The 19,301-nt window shown below is 47.6% G+C and overlaps 2 protein-coding genes across 30 annotated transcripts in view; one reads left to right on the forward strand and one right to left on the reverse strand.

The window, feature by feature from the left end:
- LOC102420362 (GON-4-like protein) overlaps positions 1–16,675 on the forward strand; it is a 51,559-nt gene extending 34,884 nt beyond the window's left edge. For 8 of the 27 annotated variants that reach the window (XM_023761619.1, XM_023761605.1, XM_023761616.1 and 5 more), the window contains 14 exons: positions 242–358; positions 737–2,440; positions 2,977–3,235; positions 4,000–4,184; positions 5,067–5,264; positions 7,017–7,160; positions 7,721–7,864; positions 7,967–8,086; positions 9,675–9,788; positions 10,527–10,737; positions 12,276–12,897; positions 12,983–13,085; positions 13,448–13,593; positions 14,373–14,466. In XM_023761619.1, the coding sequence (XP_023617387.1) occupies positions 242–358; positions 737–2,440; positions 2,977–3,235; positions 4,000–4,184; positions 5,067–5,264; positions 7,017–7,160; positions 7,721–7,864; positions 7,967–8,086; positions 9,675–9,788; positions 10,527–10,737; positions 12,276–12,897; positions 12,983–13,085; positions 13,448–13,593; positions 14,373–14,424 (4,119 nt within the window). In that variant the 3' untranslated portion in view covers positions 14,425–14,466. Of the gene's footprint in view, positions 1–241; positions 359–736; positions 2,441–2,976; positions 3,236–3,999; positions 4,185–5,066; positions 5,265–7,016; positions 7,161–7,720; positions 7,865–7,966; positions 8,087–9,639; positions 9,789–10,526; positions 10,738–12,275; positions 12,898–12,982; positions 13,165–13,447; positions 13,963–14,024; positions 14,467–16,549 lie in introns of those variants that run through there. The other 19 variants (XR_002831452.1, XR_002831450.1, XR_002831448.1 and 16 more) reach the window with 19 other exon arrangements.
- On the reverse strand, positions 13,964–19,216 carry MSTO1 (misato 1, mitochondrial distribution and morphology regulator). 3 transcript variants are annotated; one of them, XM_006097829.3, is made up of 14 exons: positions 19,060–19,216; positions 18,815–18,950; positions 18,268–18,337; positions 18,101–18,176; positions 16,743–16,797; positions 16,520–16,658; positions 16,267–16,384; positions 15,884–16,018; positions 15,631–15,783; positions 15,247–15,378; positions 14,988–15,172; positions 14,705–14,809; positions 14,507–14,619; positions 13,964–14,232 (listed from the first exon to the last, which is right to left on the reverse strand). In XM_006097829.3, exons 1-14 carry the CDS (start codon positions 19,141–19,143, stop codon positions 14,021–14,023), a joined length of 1,713 nt encoding a protein of 570 aa, XP_006097891.1. In that variant the 5' UTR covers positions 19,144–19,216; the 3' UTR covers positions 13,964–14,020. The 3 variants fall into 3 exon arrangements, with proteins under 3 accessions (XP_006097891.1, XP_006097890.1, XP_023617396.1); XM_006097828.3 differs by having other exon boundaries at positions 13,968–14,232; positions 15,631–15,786; positions 19,060–19,204; XM_023761628.1 differs by lacking the exons at positions 18,101–18,176; positions 18,268–18,337; positions 18,815–18,950; positions 19,060–19,216 and having other exon boundaries at positions 13,968–14,232; positions 15,631–15,786; positions 16,494–16,744.
- Positions 19,217–19,301: the final 85 nt, after the last annotated feature.

Consider the following 19,301-nt stretch of genomic DNA (forward strand, 5'->3'; position numbering starts at 1 on the left):
TAGAGATGATCAGTTAAAAGACATTGAATAATTGTAAAATCTTTATTAATTAGAGATTAGTTTAATTTTAAATGCAGAAGCATTCAGCACATGCTGTTTATATAGATGTATATATGGATGTGTACCTGTGTGTGTGTGTATGTTTGTGTCAGTCAAACCACTGCCCACCGCACTCCTCACCCTGACAGAGGGCAATGTTTCTGAAAGAAATACAACTCATGCTTCATTTCTTCATGCTCAGTTTTACAAGAAGACCAAACAGCTGCCCGTCTTCGGGAAGTGCTGTGAAGAGATCCAGCCACATCAGTGGAAGCCACCTGTAGAGAGGGAAGAACACCGGCTTCCATTCTGGTTAAAGGTAAGCCCTCCTCTTCCAGGACCAGGGCCAGCAGGTCACTAAAAACCTGGCAGAAACATCAGTTCCACTTTACACCTCTAATGCTTTAGTTGTAGAACCAGGATTTAAGAAATCTTCCTCATTCGTCCTTCTCTCCTTCCTCTCCCCTCCCCCCAGGTGGGTACAATGATAGTTTCCTGTAGGAAACTCAGAGAAGAGTTTCTAGAGTATGCAGTAGGAATGTAGTCTTTGTAGAAATTTTATATTGTGCAGAAAAATCCTTCTTGAAAAGATTACCTTGAGACTGTCCTGACAAAGTTCCTAAAATCTAGAAAACCCTATTTTATTTTTTACCAAATTCTGACATCTGCTAGATCAGAGTGTTTTTGTTCCCAATAGGCCAGTCTGCCATCCATCCAGGAGGAAATGCAGCACATAGCTGATGGTGCCAGAGAGGCAGGAAATGTGACTGGCACCACTGAGATCAAGCCGGACCCAGATGTAGGAAAAACCAGCTTGGAATTGGAGAGTGAGACTCGGTACCCGCTGCTCCTGCCTAAGGGCGTGGTCCTGAAACTGAAGCCGGTTGCCAACTGTTTTTCCAGGAAGGGCTGGAGACAGAAGCGGTCATCAACCTTGAAGCCCCTCCTTATCAGACCCAGCCCCTCTCTCCAGCCTACCTTCAATTCTGGGAAAATACCGCCTAGGTCAACTCAGTCAGAAGCCCCTCCAAGCAAAATGGTGGTCCGGATTCCTCAAACGATCCAGCCAGCCACCGTCTTACAGACGGTGCCAGCTGTCCCTCAACTGAGGGTCACTGGAGGTGATAGTTTTGAGTCCTCAACAGTATTGCCTACTATACCACCCGAGGCCAGGACCAGCTTCCCTCTGTCCGAGCCCCAGACCTTGTTCTCCTCTGCTCCTGTGCCCAAGATAATGCTGCCCTCACTTGCCCCTTCTAAGTTCCGAAAGCCATATGTGAAACGGAGAGGCCCAAAGAAAAAGGGGACCAAGGCCTCTCTCTGTCTGAAGTCTGTCCCCCTCATCAACTCTGCACCTGTTATCTTCACTGTTCCTGCCGCCACTGTGAAGGTTGTGAGCCTTGGCAGTGGCTGCAACATGATTCAGCCTGTCAATGCGACTGTGGCCCCGAGCTCTCAGGCCCTTCCCATCACCACACTCCTGGTTAACCCTACTTCCTTCCCGTGTCCATTGAACCAGCCCCTTGTAGCCTCCTCCATCCCACCCTTAATTGTTTCTGGCAACTCTGTGAATCTTCCTGTACAGTCCGCCTCTGAAGAGAAGGCCCAAGTGAGTATGGATGTTGGTTGTCCTTTGGATGAAGGGAAAAATGCCTTTCCAGGCCTGGTACCCAAATTAGAACCCCAGGACCTATCTCCTCTCTGTGCCCCTGTCTTCCCCAAAAAGGAGCACAGCCCAGGACCTCTACCATCAGACGGAGTGTGCCCGGAAGACTTGTCAGAAAACAGTGCCTATATCTGGACTGTTGTGAAAACAGAGGAGGGGAGGCAAGTTGTGGAACCACTGCCTCAGGGCTTCCAAGAATCTCTAAGCTCTCCTCCTGAAAATGCAGAGAAAATTGTCAAGATGGAACCTAACGATCCTGGGGAGGAAGTCCCCCGGGCATCCCCGAAGCACACCATTTATGATGACGTCAAAGAAGAGTACTCTGTGGAATTGGACACTGGCTTCCCAAGTGAGGAGTCAAGTGGTGGAAGAGAAGCAAAGAAACAGACAGTCTTACAGAAGGAGGAGGAGAGGAACCAACTAGCGAAAACCCCGTCAGCTTCTCAAGAGCCTCCTGATGGAGGAAACTCAGGAAATGTGAGCAAAGAATCGCCAAAGAATGCTTCATCCTCCGTTGACCCTGACACGGTGCCGAGCAGCCTCCCCGGGAAACCGGAAGACGTACTCAGCATCGATGGTCAGTTAGCAGGGACCCCAGCGAGGCCAGAAACGGGAGGAGAGAAGGATGGGCCCGAGGAAGAGGAGGAAGAGGACTTCGATGACCTCACCCAGGACGAGGAAGATGAGATGTCCTCGGCTTCTGAGGAGTCTGTGCTGTCTGTCCCAGAGCTCCAGGTGAGAGACGGCAGTATTCGCAAGTGTTTTGTGGACTCAGTAATATCAGTAGGTCACCTTGGTTGCCGCACTATAGATATTTCTAAAATCATTTTTATTTGCCTTTTGAAATACAATTTTGGGTTTGCAGTGAGGAGAGGGAAAGGGTGAAATTTGACCCATTAGATTTGACTTAAACACATTTAAATGTTGCGTTGAATTACCTAAGCACATTTAAATGCCTAAAAAATGGATCATAAGTGTGGACTGTGGCAAAGGAAAACTGTCTTCAGGGTAGAGGGGACCTCTCCCCCATCCCTCCCCCAGTCAGCTGTCAGGCAGCAATCCCAGCTACACCTATGACTCCATAACTCAGAGAACCAGGCTCTGATAATTGTGGTAACCTCTGGTGACCCCCACAAGTCCCCCTGCCATGTATGCGTGCGCGAGCACACACTCTGATTGATTAACCTCAGTTCCTCTTGAAAAACTGCAGTTGGCACTTGATGAGCCATTACCAGCCCTTACGAACACTCTTTGGGGGGTGAGGGTTGCAGGAAACAATGGAGAAACTGACCTGGCTCGCATCTGAAAGGCGCATGAGTCAGGAGGGTGAGTCTGAGGAAGAGAACTCTCAGGAAGAGAACTCTGAGCCTGAAGAAGAGGAGGAGGAAGAAGCAGAAGCAGAAGGAATGGAAAGCCTGCAGAAAGAGGATGGAATGACAGATGAAGCCATAGGAGACCTTGCTGAGAAACCTCCCACTACCTTCGCCTCACCCCAAACTGCTCCAGAAGAGACCAGCAGGACCCCAGCAGGTGAGTTTGGCAAGCCTGTATGAGGGGCAGGTCTCAGTTGGCCTCATTGTCTAAAGACGTGTGCAGAGTGGCTCGCTTGTAAGCCAGGTGTCGACTTCAGAAAAACCTCTGGGTCACCCCTGCAACTTCCCTTCCCCAAAACGGAAGTTTAACTTGGTACCTTTACAGATGAGATGCTCAGAAATTTAAAATTTTATTCCCATCAGCTGTTAGATTTGTATCAGGTTTATCTAAATTTTTATACTGGTTCTTTTTTTAAAAAATACGTTTTTATTGATTTTTAGAGAGGAAAGGAGAGGGAGAGAGAAATAGAAACATCTATGAGAGACACATCGATCGCTGCCTCCTGCCCGCGCCCTACTGGGGATCGAGTATGTGCCCTAACTGGGAATTGAATCCAGGATCTCTTGGTTCACGGGAGGATGCTCAATCTATTGAGCCACACTAGCCAGGCTATACTGGTTCTTCATTCATCTTTCATGCATGAGGCTAAAACTGTATTTCAGAAAGCACTGCTTATTCCTCACCAAGACATAGTCCCTTGAGAGCTCGACATAGGCCATACTCACTCTTAAGACTGCTGACTCTGCATAGAGCTGACCTGTCAGAGACAGACATGCCTCTCGTGCCATTTTCCCAGCAGCTTTTCTCCTGATTTGTTTCATACCATTAAAAGGGTTTGCATGGGGTGGGCGCATGTGGTGGGATGGGAACAGTAGGGGTTGCAGCGATGAAGAAACACTCTTTTTCTCACGTACTCTAAGGAGAGAGCATCAAAGCTTCTGGAAAGGGCCGGAGCAATCATCGAGCTCGGAATAAGAGGGGCAGTCGGGCCCGAGCCAGCAAGGACACCTCCAAACTGCTGCTGCTGTATGATGAGAACATTCTCGAGCGGGATCCACTCAGAGAGCAGAAGGATTTGGCCTTTGCTCAGGCTTATCTGACTAGGGTAGGCGAATGCTACTTCCTGTACTGCCATTCCCTCTGAATGAGGCTACTCCTTTAAGGAAGATGTTTTTAAAATGAAGTTTGCTTTTCAGGCTCCACAACAGCCTTCTATGCCTCTGCCTTTGCTCTCCTGGAATTACCTAAAGATCTGTGAGAGAACCATAAGGAGATAGAATTCAGTTTTAAGCAGGTTTACTGTTAGTACCTTAGCATCATCCCTCTATTGCCTAGAAATGGAAAGATGGACACCATCACCATCAGCAAGAGGTGGTGACTTCCCTGGGTCAGCTAAAGTAGGACCCTTACTGAGCCCTTGGCTTGTGCAGACCGACCTCTGGTACACGGCCAGAGAGAGGATCTCAGAGAGGCACCCGGGCTTCAGAGAGAGGAACCAACCTGCTCCTTGAGGTTGTCCTGGCTGGCGGTCTCATTCTTTTGCTATCCATCTGGTTCCTTTATCCCTCCCAAGCAAAGTGGAGTACTAGCAGTGCCAGTCATGACTTTCTTGTCTCCTCATATTTACTAACAATCCTAATTTTGTATTAGTTACCCTCAAATGATACCATGCTGAAATATAGGGATGGAGTACTTATCTATTTCAGTATGGAGCTGAAGTCAGGAAGGATAGAGGCTAGGGCTGTGAGCTAGAAAAAAAGCTTACCTCGTTTTGTGGGGAAAATGGCTTTTCAGTTGCCCCTTAGCAGAAAAGGAGCTGTATGTACCTTGCTCTTTGTCTTCCATTAATGGTCGGATCTTAGGGCCTGTTAGAGGAAGGACAATTCTTAGAGCTCTCTAACAGTAACTCCTCATCCTTTCTTGGTATTGCCTTTTTCTGTTGCAACGCAAAGAAAGGGTACTGATGACTGATAGTCTTCCTGTACAGGTACGAGAAGCCCTGCAACATATCCCTGGCAGGTATGAGGACTTCCTTCAGGTTATCTATGAATTTGAGTCAAGTACTCAGAGGCAGACGGCTGTGGATCTCTACAAAAGCCTGAAAATTCTTCTCCAAGACTGGCCTCAGCTGTTGAAGGACTTTGCTGCTTTCCTGTTGCCCGAGCAAGCTCTGGCCTGTGGATTAGTGAGTAGATGGGCAAAGACAGCACAATGGGATTCCTGGGTCAGAGCGAGATTGGATTTGAATAGAGAGTTGGTTAACACTGTTCCAGTCTCCCGACTACTTCCAGTCAGATAGCCTTTTCCTAGCACAAGGTGGTAAGAGCCTCCTTTTCAAGAATGATCTTCCCAATTCCATTCTCCCAAGTACGTTACATGGGACTAGGAGGGTTTTACCTTCAGTTGCCAGTGAAGCCCTTAGTTAAATCATATGCCTATTGCTCCTCATTGTTGTAAAACAGGCATTCGTTGAACAAATGTTTAATGAGTGCCTACTATGTGTCAGGCAAAGTCCTAGGTACTACGACTATAGTAATTATAAAAAAATCCTTGTCCTCATGGAGTTTACATTCTCATGGGGAAAGTCATATGATAAACAGTGTTATGTAAAGTGCTGAGGTCTGAGAAAACCTTAGGGTATTTGTGGACTCCAAAGAAATAACCCTGAGGACTAGCTGTGATTAGGACTTGACATGTGCACTGGCTTCCATCTGTGATGTTTTCCATCAGGTCCCATCTGGCCTGCTGATAGGCCACCCTGGGGGCAGCCAGCTGGTGCTGTTGTCTAACCACCACCCAGACTTCCTCAGCACACGGTTCTATCCTAGAGCACAGAAAACAAAGCAAAATGGGGCACACAGGGAAGGGGTCATGCCCGAGAGCAAGCTGTGTGAAATCAAAACACTAGCTGTTTGCAATCCGGGCTCACAGCTGGAAGCAGTTCCTCTCTGGCCTTTCTTAGTCCGAATTGCTGGCCAGGCTCCGAAGGTCTCACTGTCCACTTACAGGCCTTCTGTATATTCCCACAGGGTGGGAAGGGGAGTTGGAGCTTGGGAAAGGGCCCATGTTCCCATTTACCATACAAACAGTGAAATACATTATTGTAAATACATATACAGAGTATGGCAAATGTAGGTTTATAGTTGTGAGTATGTGAAACACAGTTTATTCTTGTATTATTTGTTTGTTAATTATTGTATTATTTTTCATATGAACAACTATAAACCTACTTTTGTCCTGCCCTGTATATTATAAAAATTATAAAATAGACATAAATAGTATATGGTATATAATGATTTATAGTAATGCTCTATAGAAAAATAAAGTAGAAAAGGGGAATAGAGAGTAGTAGGTAAAATGGATGAGGGTTAGGGTGTTGCAATTTTATACATGGAAGGTTGGGAGAGCCACTGTGATAAGATGACATTTGAAATGTTGGAGATCCAGTATCTAAACATGAGGGATATCCTGGTAGTTCTCATTTTTTTGTCATGACTGGTAGGAATAAAGGATATAATGAGAATTTTCTGATAGTCTTAAGGCAGTTCAGTGGTAATGGAATGATTATACATATCATGCCAATCTTCTCTTTCTGTATTATGAGAATCAAATGAGTGCATATGTGAAAATTCTTCGTAAACTGAATGCTACATCAGTTTGAGTGTCTGATTTCACAGTGCATGAAACAGTGAACAACTTGAGATATGTACATCTCTTGAATCTTTCATTCACATCATCGTTACCTTGGACCAGTAGACCCCAGTAACCCGGGGTGGATAGATGCTAGAGGTCGTTAAAAAGATCACACAGTTGTAAACTGGAGCCTTCCATCCCCTAGTCCCCCAACCCATTTTGTCCTGGTTCTTAGCTTAGAACCCTCACATCCTGCTCTAGCTGTATAGGTGACTCCTCTTTTGCTCTCTTTTCACTCTGGTAGTTTGAGGAGCAGCAGGCTTTTGAGAAGAGTCGCAAGTTTCTCCGGCAGCTTGAAATTTGCTTTGCGGAAAACCCCTCACATCACCAGAAGATTATCAAGGTCCTCCAAAGTTGTGCAGACTGCCTGCCCCAGGAGATTACTGAGGTATTTTTTCCTGTCCTTCCTTCCCATTTTATCTAGGCCTTAGGCCCTTCCCTTCTCCCTTTCCCTACCTTAGCCTATATCCTCTTGCTTCTGGGTACCATGCACTTCTAGAGGAGATGAAGAAGGCAAGGACTTTTTAAGGCTTGTCTGTAGCATAATACACTGGAATAGGGGTTGATTGCCACCTGAAACCGGATCCTGACTGACCTTCCCAGGCTCAGGAATGCCCTCAGTGCCCTGGAAGGAAGAGGTTCAAGGAAGGAGGTGATGATGGGCCCAGAAGAGGCTTATTGCTCTGCTTGGGTTAATGCCTGACCTGGAGATCAGGAGGGCAGGATAGAGAGTGTTGTTATTAGGAATCAAACTTAATGTCAATACTCCTCCTGTGTAGGCAAGCAAGGAGGGAGAGGAAATTCAAGAACTTTTATCTATCAAAGAGAGGCTTCTGTGTGTCTTCCAGTTGACGAGAAAAATAGAACTTGGAAGTATATGGGACTGGTTTGGAATATGGCCTAGGAAGGATCTGGGGATTTCATCTTTCCCTCTACACCTCTTCCTAGCTCAAGACACAGATGTGGCATCTCCTCAAGGGCCACGACCACCTGCAGGATGAGTTCTCCATCTTCTTTGACCATCTGCGCCCAGCAGCTAGCCGGATGGGTGACTTTGAAGAGATCAATTGGACTGAAGAGAAGGAATATGAGGTAAAAGCCCTGAGGCTGCACTAGGGTTGTGAAGGGAGAAGGCCTTGTGTGGGAGGGGTAATCTGCCCAAGTCTATGTTGAGTGGCACCAACTTCTCCCCAGTTTGATGGCTTTGAAGAAGTGGCACTGCCTGATGTGGAAGAGGAAGAGGAACCTCCCAAGATACCCACAGCCCCAAAGAACAAAAGAAGAAAGGAGATTGGGGTACAGAATCATGACAAGGTACATCAAGTTGTTGGAGATGGCCCATTTTTCATTAATCAAGACTTGAGTTTCTGCCTAAATGTTTCTCTGGCAAAGCTTCCGGGATCTGAGGCTGCTGTGGACATGCAGAGCCCATGGGAAGAACAGTGCAGTTGCTAAAGAGGCCCCACTCTGGAGAGCTTCATTAGAAGAATCTGTTTCCCATTTTCTTTCTAGTTCAGAGCTATTTCTCTTGCCCTTGGGTCTTAACTTTTTCTTTTCTGTTTATGTGAAAAACTAAGATTGCCCATTTTAATAATGATAATGGCTAGTCCTTAGGTGTGTTACAAAATATATGTCTCTTGGAAATATTTTCAATGGATTATTCACTCATTTAATTCTCACAATAATCCTATGAAGAGATTGCTCTTGTTTGCATTTTACAGAAGAGGAAACTGAAGTGCAGAGAGAGGCCATTGCCTGGGTCTCATATTTAATAAGTGGCAATGCTAGGATATGAACCCAGGGAATCCAGCTCCAGAGCCTGCTCATACTGCTCTCGAATGCTCTTCAAGAAGTAGTCTTTTTATTTTATTATTTTAAAAATATGTTTTTATTGATTTTTTTTTTTTTTTAGAGAAAGAGGGAGAGGAACAAAGAGTTAGAATCACTGATTGGCTGCCACTCGCACACCCCCTACTGGGGATTGAGCCTGCAACCCAGCACTTGCCCTGACCAGGAATTGAACTGGTAACCTCTTGGTTCATGGGTTGAGGGTGAACCAATGAGCAACACCAGCTGGGCAAGAAGTAGTCTTTTTTTTTTTTTAATCCTCACCCCAGGATATTTTTCTATTGATTTTCAGAGAATGGAAGGGAGGGGGAGAGACAGTGAGAGAGGAACATTGATGTGAGAGAGACACATCGATTGGTTGTCTCCCACATGTGCTCGACCAGGGTCAGGGATGAAGCCTGCAACTGTGGTATGTTCCCTTCACCAGAATCGAACCCAGGACCCTCAGTCTGCAGGCCGAAGCTCTATCCACTGAGCCTAACCAACTAGGGCAAGAAGTAGTCTTTTTAATTCATGTCCCTTTACTCCATGTCTCTTACTATTTCTTAGGGAAGAACTTTATAGGAGCTGAGTGACCATGGGCAATTTATTTAATATCTCTTCAGTTTTTTCATCATCAACGGGAATAAATATGGTACTTATGTCTTGGGTTTATTAAATAGCATCATTGAGTGAGCCTTCCATATGTACAAAGCCTCTCTCAAGATGATTGGGAGGGGAGAGCTCAAAGCACAGGGAGACAGAAACAAAGACAGATGAGTGAGTAGATCATATCTTATGTTGGAGCTCTCCAGTGTCTTTGCCTCAGATTATATTTGACTTAAATATCCCTTGAACCATCTAGGCAACTGGGATATGTCAGTTTTGGGGTCATTTAAGAATTGTTTTAGGGATTCACAATAAGCTTTAATCGAGTTTAGATATTGATTTCCTCAGGCAATATAAAGATGGTATATAATAAAAGAGAGAGGATGGGATTGGCAGGGCCACAGCAAGCTATTTCTCTCTTGCTACCAAAGTGCTTGGCAGCTAACCAAGCCCAGATATCTCCTAGGAGACTGAGTGGCCAGATGGCGCCAAGGACTGTGCCTGTGCATGCCATGAAGGAGGTCCTGATTCCAAACTGAAGAAGAGCAAAAGGAGAAACTGCAGCCACTGCAGCAGCAAGGTGAGGGCAGGGACTGTACCGAGAGGCGTCAGAGCTGCCTACCTAGGTCAACCTCCAGCTTGCCTTACTGTTGGGGTATTGTTTGCTACCACAAATGTGAACCTTGTATGCACACATAGAATACAAACAGAATCTTTTAAAAATATATTGTGGGTTTTGCTTTTTTAAAAATATATTTTCATTGATTTCAGAGAGGAAGAGAGAGGAAGAGAGAGAAACATCAATGATGAGAGAGAATCAGTGATCGGCTCCCTCCTGCAACGCCCCCTACTGGGGATTGAGCCTGCAACCTTGCCATGTGCCTTGACCAGGAATTGAATTGTGACCTCCTGGTTCCTAGGTCGAAGCTCAACCACTGAGCCACACTGGTCTGGCAGATTTTACTTTTTAAAGAGAATTCTGTGGATAAAGTTTTTGGAGTTGGAAAAAAAAAATCAATTAGTTCAAATAGTTCCTTCATAGATTTTATTTTTTAATGAAGTAAGCCTGTGTCAAGAAAACAGACCCTAAAGGTAATGCTGGCTCTCTAGGTAGAGTAGAGCTGGTTGGCAGCAAAAATACAGTCCTTGGTAGAGGAGTTGTTGAATCCCATACTCTATTCTGGGCATTTAAAATCCTTGAAGCAGGCGTGCATCTTGATTGACTTGCTGAGCATCCCAACAGGGCTTCTTCCTTTGGTTGGCCCCCTAAGACAAAGGAGGGTCAGGAGACCCTTGACCCACAAGGCCATCTCCGCAGGTCTATGACAGCAAATCCTACAAGAGCAAGGAGCCCCATGAGTTGGTGGGTGGCAGCCCCCACCGAGAGGCCAGTCCTATGCCTGGTGCTAAGGAAGCTGGGCAGGGCAAGGATGTGATGGAGGAGGAAGCCCCAGAGGAACGAGAAACCACTGAGGCAACCCAGAGCAGGACTGGCAGGAGTACCCGAAAGGGAGAGATGCCCATTTCAGGTGAGTGATCTGGCTGCCAGTCCAGCCTTTCTCCATTTATTTCTGTCTTATTCTTACACACTTCAAGTAAAAATGTATTTGAACCTGGGTAAATAACAGTGTTTTCAAGGACTGTTACTAATAAACCAATAGAAACCCTTCTCCTGTTCAGCCTTAATTTTCTCTCCTGTGGCCTTAATACTCTTGCAGAACTAAAAATGCTACAAAATCAACATGATTCAGCCTTTTCTTGTATTCCCATTCCTGAATCCCTTCTCTTTATCTCCAGATCCTCTGTGATCTGCATTCTAAAGACTCCAGCATTATCAGCTTTGGCAGGCAGATTTTTAAAATTTTTTTATTTATTGATGTCTAGAGAGAGCGACATCGTTTTGTTGTTCCACTTATTTATGCATTCATTGGTTGCTTCTTGTATGTGCCCCAATGGGGATTGAACCTGCAGCCTTGGTGTATTGGGACGATGCTCTAACCAACTGAGCTATTAGGCTAGGGGCGCAAATATTATTTCTTTTTTTTTTTTCTCTTCTTTTTTTTTTTAAATATTATAATATTTATTACAAAGGGTTTTACATATGTGTCCTTCCCCCACCCCCGCCCTTGACAATCCCCTGCCCTCCCTTACTCCCCAGTGTCTTATGTCCATTAGTTATGCTTATATGCATTCATACAAGTCCTTCAGTTGATCTCTTACTCCCCTCCCTTCTGCCCCCCAACCCTCTCTGGCCTTCCCACTGCAGTTTGACACTCAGTTTGAGGCAGCTCTGCCTCTATATCTATTATTGTTCAAAAGTTTGTAATGGTCTTTATTATCCGTGAATGAGTGAGATCATGTGGTATTTTTCCTTCATTGACTGGCTTATTTCACTTAGCATAATACTCTCCAGTTCCATCCATGCTGTTGCAAATGGTAAGAGTTCCTTCTTTTTTACAGCAGCATAGTATTCCATCGTGTAGATGTACCACAGTTTTCTAATCCATTCATCTACTGATGGGCACTTAGGCTGTTTCCAGATCTTAGCTATGGTGAATTGTGCTGCTATGAACATATGGGTGCACATTCCTTTCTGATTGGTGTTTCTGGTTTCTTGGGATATATTCCTAGAAGTGGGATCACAGGGCCAAATGGGAGTTCTATTTCCAGCTTTTTGAGGAAACTCCATACTGTCTTCCATAGTGGCTGTACCAGTATTTCTTTTTTTAAAATAGGTTTTTGTTACTGATCAGTGAGAGAGAGCAATCAATCAGCTGTCTCTTGCATGCCTCCCACTGGGGATCAAGCCCACATCCTGGGCATGCGCCCCAACTGGGAATTGAACTGTGACCTCTCCATGCATGGGGCGACACTCAACCAACTGAACCACACCGGGCCAGGGCTTATTTCTTTAAACGTGACTTTAGCCCTGACCCCCACCTCACTCTTTTGGATTAGAATTTTGTCACAGTAGTTTATCAGAGTGACCGTGTGGTAATTTGAAGTCAGTCCTTAGTTGCATCTCCACCCTGTCCACACTGTTAGATCTTTGTTTCCTCCTAAGCAGGATTGGCAGTGGGGAGCACTTTGCTGTCCCCTCAAGAAGTGATTCTTACAGAACGGCAGCTCCTCCTGGATGGCCCACCGCCCAGCTCACCAGAGACTCCTCAGCTTCCCTCCAACACTGGAGTTGTTCTAGACACCAGGACAGACCAGGTCAAACCGGAGGCTTCCTGCTGCACGGAGCTCCCCAGGCTTCAGGATGAGGGGGAGGGCCATCAGGCAGCAGGTGACGCAGAGTCTTCCACGCCGGTCTGCGATGCTTCAGAAACTCAGTGTCCTGGAACTCTGGAGCCCCCTGCTTCTTTCCCGAGTCCTGTTTCCTCCAGGACCAGAGACTTGGGGAGAGGACAGGTGTCTGGGAAACCAGATACTCAAGAGAGCTGGCTGCCTTCCAGCAGAACTGGTATGAAGACATCAGACAGGAAGTCCTCAGTCCTTGAATCTTCATCAAGAATTGACACCTCAGAGACTTCTCCCAAAACCCCTAAAGGAGGTTTGGCTAAAGACAGTGGAGTACAGGTCAGGGGTCCAGAAGGGGAGCAGCAGCCAAAGGCCACGGAAGTCACCGTATGTGCGAACAACAGCAAGGTCAGCTCCACCGGGGAAAAGGTGGTCCTGTGGACACGGTAGGTAGGGGTGGGTGTGTGTTTATAAAGCACGTGACCACATCCATGACACTAACTTAGGACTCATCACAATATATGGTTACAGGGAAGCTGACCGTGTGATTCTCACCATGTGCCAGGAACAAGGAGCACAGCCCCAGACTTTTCGAATCATCTCCCAGCAGCTAGGAAATAAGACTCCTACTGAGGTAAGTGGGCGGGGGGAGTCCTCGACAGTTTCAAATCCAGGAGAGGCAGGAAGAGGACAGGCTGGCCGACTAAGAGGAGGTAAGATTGTAAAGCTCTGCTGAGGAAGGGCCTGGCTTCCCAGGGTGTTTGTAGTGGTTCTAGAAGAGAAAGGGCATTGGATTTCGAGGTGGAAGCCCCAGAGATTCCATTGTAGTTTCGGTTTTAGGAGTGACTTTGGACAAAATATTTAGCCACTTAACCTGAATTTTCTTACCTTTAAGGAGGACCTTATTGTGTGGAGAAAACAAGGTTGTTTAACTTGGTATATAATGCTTTATGTTACTTAGAGACAGGGAACACCAACCTTCCCCTCTCCTCCTAGGTTTCCCACCGTTTTCGAGAACTCATGCAGCTCTTCCACACCGCCTGCGAGGCCAGCTCGGAGGATGAAGACGATGCAACCAGCACCAGCAATGCAGACCAGCTCTCTGACCATGGGGATCTTCTGTCTGAGGAGGAGCTGGATGAGTGAGACTCAGGAAGCATGTGGGAGATGTGTGTGTAGGATTAAAACCACAGGCACCCTGACGAGGGAAAGGGTGGTTGTACCTTGCTTGTGTGCCCCTTGAGCTCAGTATAGAGCTGAAGGAGCAGGGGCCAAGGACAGGACAAAGCTAGGCTGAGGGTTCTCATGGCTCTGCCATTCTCCGCCTCACTCAGTGTTTGTTACGAAATCTTTAGAGCCATTTTGTAGATAGTGTTGCGGGAGAGGGGCTCAGCTCCTTTCTACCCTTTTTGAATTTTTTGTCCTGATGGTACACATTTATTGTGATGTAAGGCACAGTGATTCTGTATAAATGTAATAAGTGCATATGTTGGTGTAGCCAGTCCCAAGACATAGCTCCTGCATCCAGCACTTTTTATTGTAAACTAGTTCTTTCCTTTTCTTGGAACTTCAGTCCATAAGGCTGTCACCATGCTGGTAGCACTGGGCCAGACTGCACAGCTCCTGCAGCAGCTCCCCTAGGTCATCCAGTTCCACCCCAGCGTCCATGAAGCTGGCCCAGCGCCGCAGGTTGAGTTTGGTGAGTTCCTTGGCCAAGTCTCCCAGGGTCCGGTTCAAGGATGAAGAGGAGCAGAGGGCCCCGAGCACTGGGATGCTCTCCCCTGCCGCAGAGGGAGAGAAAAGAGACCTGTAGTCAGATGGTTCCTTCACCCTGAGTCTGCCGTATCGATAGGGAAGTCTGGGTCTTTAGTTGACTTGATTATAAAGTAAACTCAATAAATTTTGTGTACTGTCCCCTTAGTATACCAGTACTCCAGAGGAAGAAAAGTCTTTGGGAACCATCGAATGAATAAAGAAATGTTGGACTGTGACTTTAAAGTATCTTTATCCAGGAAGTGATAGAGTAAATCTTGGTTTTCGTCGTCTCCTACATACCTGCCCCAGTTGGGGGATTATCCAGAACCAAGCCCTGCTGGCTGAGGCTTGAGGAGAAGAGGCAGGGATAAGGAGGAACCACCTTGCAGGGAGTCAGCAGCAGATGAGAAGAACTGGGGACAAGAGAATAGCTGAGTGAGAAAAGGTCGAGGGAGGTCTGAGATCTAGGAGGAGAGCAGGAGCAAGTGTTTTACTAACCTCCTGGCTCTAGGCTGCTGCTGTTGTAAATATTGGGCCAAGACTTCCTCCCCGGTGGTGCAGGCATGGAGCAGGGAAGGCAGAGGCGTACCTGGGGTGAGCTGACTGCCAGAACAAAGACAAAATCACCTTTAATATGGGGGTGCTCGGGTTTTTTTCTTTTTTAAAGTGGGACAGAGGGAAGAAGAGAAGGGCAATACCATGAGAATGTCCAGAGGTATTAGAGAGAAAAGAACACGAAACAGAGGCCTGACAAGGGCTCCTAAGGACCGCCAGTCCTCACCTGGTGTGGCATGCTTTGTCTAGACCCCTCAGCACCACTGACTGGGCAAAGCAGTGTGTTCCAGAAGGGTCCCCACATGCAGACAGTGGAGTCCAAGGGGTGGCCCCTCCGAGCTGCAGCAGGGTATCGGGAAGGGACTGGCTTGGACCCAAAGGGAAGGGGATGGATGCTCCTGCTGTCACCACCTTAAAGGTAAGGACAAAACCAAGTTACAGGGCCTTTTCTCAGTTGTGACCTAACCCCTCACAAAGCTTCATACCTTTTTCCCAGAGAAGTTCAGCATATCGGCCAGATGAACCATGGGAAGTGGTGAGGAATGTAGGCGATAAGGAACAGTGATTGTGTCCAGGGCTGTAGCCAGGATGGCACTGCAGTGGAAGGGCAGAGTTGCCTATAAAGAGGAGACCAAAAAGAGCACTCAGTCTCTCAGCTCTGGGAAGAGCGTGTGGAAGCGGGATAGTACTGGCAGGGGGGTCTGGGGGCTTGGAGACAAATCGGTGTGATTGTCCTAAGGCTGGATAAACACAGGATGTGATCTAAGAGGCCCCATCATAGCTGAGTTCAAGCTGAGGCTTCAAGAACAGGCTGACTTGGTGAATGGGACAGTCCCTTTTACTAGCAGAACAAGAGCATTGAGCCTTACATCATAACGCAGGTGAGGGAAGTTGACGGGTGGCTCAGGTCTCAGCCCCAGGCTCCCACCCAAGGATAAGGGGCAGACTAGAGAGCTGTGAGCAGACAGGTGCACCAGACCAAAAGCTGTGTTTAACAGACGGTAGATGTTCTTCTGGGGCTCCTGCTGAAAGAAAGAGGAGTTTGTTCTCAGCACTTCCTCACTGGGCTATCATTCCCTCATTTCTCCCTCCACTGAGGTTTTTCTTCCCAGTTCTACTCACCCCAAGAGCGTAGGGACCGGGGAGCAGGCCCCAGGTTATTATCCCGCGCCCAGAATACTCGTCATGTAGCAGCTCTGCGGCCTTCGCACCTACACCAGAGAAGCCATCGTGCAGGTCGCACAGGATCTGGAAGCCCTAGAGAGGTGAACGATGAGCAGAATGAGCCTTGGTGGGTGTGGCTCGTTGAGCATAGTCCCAGGCACCAAGAGGTTGCTGGTTCTCGGTAGAGGTTGTGCAGGAGGCAGCCAACTGATGTGTTGCTCTCACATTGTTTCTCTCTCTCCCTCCCTCCCTCTCCCCTTTCCCTCTTCAAAAATCAATTTAAAAACCTTAAAAAAAAAGTAGAAGAGTTTACCCCAGTGTCCACTGTGCCCCTCAGCTACCTGCAGGTAATCACATTCCTCCACGTAGAAGTGCAGCCTGTCCTCCAGCTCCTCTAGGTACCTGGGTTCCTTCAGGACACTCTCCCCTTGGCCAAAAGCCTCCAGGCGGCCTGCTTCACTATCGTGCATAAACACAATCCAGGACTTACAGGGTCCTGCTCCTCCCCGCCCCCCCCTCCCGACCCCGAGATCTCCCATCCAACATTGGTAGGGACCCAGTTTCTTGCCTCACAGCCTCTGGGGCGCCCCATACCCATCGTGGTTGTACTTGTGAATCATACAGATGCTCCGGGGATGGAGGTGCACTCTGAGGAAGTCTGACCAGACCCTGATGCTGCCCTCCGTGGGGACGAGTGGCTCTGGAGTTGCAGCAGTGGTGAGTGGTGTGAGACCTGAAGGAAAATGAGAGGAAATTCACCTTCTCCATGTTCCCGCTCTGCCCACTTCCCATCCTGCAGCACTTGGACCGCTCTCACCTTTGCCGTTGGAAATGGATTTGACCCTCCAGAGACCATCACTGCTCAGCACTCCCTGGGAGGGATGAGAAAAATCTGTACTTAGTTCCAGGCGTCTAAAGGCAGAAGGCTCACCCTCCCTGATCTCGCTGGCCACACCCTGCAGCCTCCATAGCAGCACAGTTCACCATGGCTAAGATCTGGAAACAGCCTAAGTGCCCATCAGTAGATGAGTGGATTAGAAAACTGTGGTACATCTACACGATGGAATACTATGCTGCTGTAAAAAAGAAGGAACTCTTACCATTTGCAACAGCATGGATGGAACTGGAGAGCATTATGCTAAGTGAAATAAGCCAGTCAATGAAGGAAAAATACCACATGATCTCACTCATTTATGGATAATAAAGACCATTATAAACTGATGAACAAAAATAGATACAGAGGCAGAGCAGCATCGAACAGACTATCAAACTACAGCGGGAAGGCCAGGGAGGGTTGGGGGTGGGGTAAGAGATCAACTGAAGGACTTGTATGCATGCATATAAGCATAACCAATGGACATAAGACACTGGGGGATAGGGGAAGCTGGGGGAATGTCAAGAAGGGGGAAAAAAGGAGACATATATAATACTCTTTGTAATACTTGAAGCAATAAAACAAAATTAAAAAGAAATCAATAAAATATATTTTAAAAAAATTTAGAAAACCAAAAAAAAATAAAGGCAGAAGGCTCACCCTCCCTGATCTCGCTGGCCACACCCTGCAGCCTCCTTTCTGTTTATGTAGTCACAGTCCTTTTTATTTATTCATTTTTAAAATATATTTTTATTGATTTCAGAGAGGAGGCAGAGGAGAGAGAGGACATCAGTGATGAGAGAGAATCATTGATAGGTTGTCTCCTGCACGCCGCCGCCCCCCGCCCCGCGCCCCACACTGGGGATCATGCCTGCAACCCGGGCATGTGCCCTGACCAGGAATCGAACCGTGACCTGTTTCATAGGTTGATGCTCAACCATTGAACCACACTGTCCAGGTCGTAGTCACAGTCCTTTAGGAAGAAAAGTGCTTCTTCCAAAATTACTATTTAAGGCATTTAAGATGATTGAAATCCTCTATTTCTCTGACCCAGTGGAGGCACTGTGGTTGTAGCACTCGGTGTGCAAGTTCAGAGCAGTCTCTCTGTCTGTCCCCGCCCCCTCCCCAGGGCACACCCTCTCAGATCTTTTTTCCCACTGTCCTTTCCCAAACCTTTCTTTTGCCTCTGTAACTTGTTTCCTTAGCCATTTGTTTCTTCTATGGCTCACTTTTACTACCTCTGTAACTTTCTAAATAAACTTTCATAATTTGAAAAAGAAGTTCAGGGCTGAGACCCTCACCTCCACACTCAGAAGATCCTGGAGATAAGGATTCTTGGGATGGAGTTCCTCTTTGTGTGTGGTGAGCTTCCCCTGCCTTAAAGAAATTGGAGACGGATCACAGCCAGTTTGCCTTTGTTTTCCAGCATTTTGTGCACATCTCCCACTCTTCTCCAGACGACAAATACCATGCTATTGCAGCGTCTAGCTGTTTGTCCCTGTAGAGTCCACTTTCTTGTTTTAGGGAGCTCAGACTACCTGCACAGAAATAACAGGAAATGTGAAATCAAAGCCTAGTCCCTCCCAGGCTTCAGGTAATCTTCCTCTGATCACCCGAAAACCTGCTGTCACCATCCCTCCAGCACTTGGCACTTCCAAGCTTTCTTGAATATCCATAAGTTGGGGGGAAAAACCAACACCATTGCCTAGGAGAATCTAGATTTCATCCTTTCCTTAGCTGTGGGTATGAGGCAAAGACCATACCCAGCGGTCTTAGAGGCCGGCCGTGTCACTGTCTCCAGGGACAAGCAGCCCACTCCAGAGATGGCTCGTGAACGGAATAAAGCTGTGCCTTCTTGCGTCCCTGGGCATTTGTCTATTGTGCTTAGCTCTCCCTGGGCAACTCATCTGTGCCCTTCAGCTTAGTGTGGTCAGAGGGTCCTGAGACGAACGGATGCTCGAGACTCCGATGCGAAGGAGAACATGGGCACTGGCAGACCCCGGCCACCGCCTCACCCTTTAGATCCATGAGGATGAGCCTCGGCGTGTACGTTTCCTGGCCGTGCAGCGTTCGGCCGGCCCGGAACAGGACGTCGGGGCACAGCTCCCCCGGCGGCTCCTGGGTGTCAGTCGGTTCACGAAGCGCAGCATCCTGGGGAGGCAGAAAAGGGACCGGACTCAGGGGTGGCAGATGGGCCAGCGGGAGGCAAGGGCTGGAGGTCCCGAAAGGCTCCGCTGGGGCAACTGCCAAGAGACCTCACCTGCTGGTTCCACCAGTGCGCTCCCACGAAACCCGCAAAATGTCCCAACTGCAGCGTGAGCACCTCCCGGGCGCCGCCCGCCATGCCGCGCGACTCCACGAAGTCGCAAAGCCAGCGCTTGCCCACTCGCTGCTCTCAGCCGATTGGCTCGGCAGGCTTGTAGGCGGAGCCTCACCCTCTGAGCCCTATTGGTCCGCAAATACGTCTTTTCCCAGAGGATGAACGATTCATTGGGCCTTAGA

The sequence above is a fragment of the Myotis lucifugus genome, unplaced genomic scaffold (genome assembly GCF_000147115.1).
Source record: "Myotis lucifugus unplaced genomic scaffold, Myoluc2.0 scaffold_211, whole genome shotgun sequence".
Lineage (NCBI taxonomy): Eukaryota > Metazoa > Chordata > Mammalia > Chiroptera > Vespertilionidae > Myotis > Myotis lucifugus.

Excerpts from the sequence above, each read along its gene's own strand:
- MSTO1 (XM_006097828.3), bottom strand. The coding sequence starts at position 19,143 with ATGGCGGGCGGCGCCCGGGAGGTGCTCACGCTGCAGTTGGGACATTTT. Across the intron at positions 18,177-18,267 it reads CTAGACGCTGCAATAGCATG|GCAGGGGAAGCTCACCACAC; the intron begins GTATTTGTCGTC and ends AATTTCTTTAAG. Across the intron at positions 16,798-18,100 it reads AGGATCTTCTGAGTGTGGAG|GGAGTGCTGAGCAGTGATGG; the intron begins GTGAGGGTCTCA and ends CATCCCTCCCAG.